The 1478-nt window shown below is 32.8% G+C and overlaps 1 protein-coding gene across 1 annotated transcript; it reads right to left on the bottom strand.

Moving 5' to 3' along the window:
• Nucleotides 1-549: 549 nt before the first annotated feature.
• On the bottom strand, nt 550-1016 carry LOC127086433 (calcium-binding protein PBP1). The gene has a single exon (XM_051027195.1). The coding sequence runs from the start codon at nt 1014-1016 to the stop codon at nt 660-662; it is 357 nt and encodes a 118-aa protein (XP_050883152.1). The 3' UTR covers nt 550-659.
• Nucleotides 1017-1478: the final 462 nt, after the last annotated feature.

Below are 1478 nucleotides of genomic sequence, written 5' to 3'. Positions count from 1 at the left end.
GAATCAATCACACACACCTAACATAGATTCATGTTTTCTAATCTAAATCTGAACTGAAGCTCTAGATATTAATTGTTGGAGCAAAAGGTTGAAGATAAAAAAGATGATGGAAGAGAGAGAGTCTGAATCTGTAACTAATTTGAAAAAACAGTTGCAAATAAGTTCTATCTATCTGAATGTAAATCAAATTTATATACAAATTCAAAATCTGAGATGAAACTCAAATGCAATCTAAATTCAAATGACACTTAAATAAAATACAACTAACTACATGAACTTGAATTACGACAAACACACTCCACAATAATTCAATCTTGTTTTCCGTGTAACCTATAAAAAAATGACCTAAAATTTGTTCTTTGAAAGTTCAATAAATTATGAAGTATGACATAAGATTCTTTCGTAGCTAAGTTTGCTGTCGGCTCTGCACAATTCTGCATTGATGAATTATTTTCAATTTGAAAGTTTAATGGGGAGCAATAGGAAGCGTTTCAAGTATTTCAATGTCATCAAATCTTGTGCGTTGAACAGAAAAATACACAATACAAGTAATAAAAATCAGATGAGTCTCCACTTGTTTCATTTCATATCAATTAACATTTCTCATTTTCCTTGTTTTTATACAAATGTTAAAATTCCCCTAAACCAGAAGAAAAAAATTAGAAAAAATCTTTCATCTCTTGTTGAAGCATTTGTTCCAACCACAACTTAGACCCATCCATGAGTTCAGGACTAAGTCTAAACATCAAAACACAAAACTCCAACTGACTAAGAGCGCCATCGCCATCAAAATCACCTTCCACAATCATGTTTCTCAGTTCCTCATCGCTTAAATCCTGTAATCCAAACAAAGATGAATTCCTCTTGAGGCTTTCAAAGGTGATAACCCCTTTACTAGAGTCCATCAAGAGATTGAACCCGTTGCAAAGCTCGTCTATTAGTCCATCTCCACCAAGCTTGTTTGCCATCAAAGGTAATGAGTCTTGAAATTGAAGTTGAGTGTTGTTTGAAGCCATTTGAAAAGAAAGAGTTTAGAATAGAAGAAAGAAGAAAGAAGAGAGATTTTGAGTTATGAATAATTGTGAATGATGAAGAATGAGATTGAAGATTGTATATATAATTGTGAAGAGGAAAGAGAGAGGAATGTGAAGTGGGTTTTTCCGAGAAGGAGACATAGATTCATTGAAGACAGCTATGGAAACAAATTTGCTTGGTCAGAGACAGACACGGCTTACGTTGGAGTGAACTTGCGTAGCATATTCGTGGAAAGTTCTCAAAAGGGTAGAATCGTAAATTAAAATATCTTGATGTGATTTTTTTTATAATATTTAGAAACTGATAATGACGGGTATAGTTTTTTTTAGAGTCATAAATTTATGATAATTTAAAATAACTAGGAATTGGTATAGAAAATTCGATGCTTCGATTGGTGGCGTTTGGGTGATGAATGTTTAGAACGTGGTGAGGACTTTGAATAG

Source organism: Lathyrus oleraceus, chromosome 5 (genome assembly GCF_024323335.1).
Source record: "Lathyrus oleraceus cultivar Zhongwan6 chromosome 5, CAAS_Psat_ZW6_1.0, whole genome shotgun sequence".
Taxonomy (NCBI): domain Eukaryota; kingdom Viridiplantae; phylum Streptophyta; class Magnoliopsida; order Fabales; family Fabaceae; genus Lathyrus; species Lathyrus oleraceus.
The sequence above is the reverse complement of the archived record's forward strand: the minus strand, read 5'-3'. Positions and strand labels throughout refer to the sequence as shown.

Bases quoted from the DNA above. Each gene is read 5' to 3' on its own strand.
- LOC127086433 (XM_051027195.1), bottom strand. From the start codon at position 1,016: ATGGCTTCAAACAACACTCAACTTCAATTTCAAGACTCATTACCTTTG.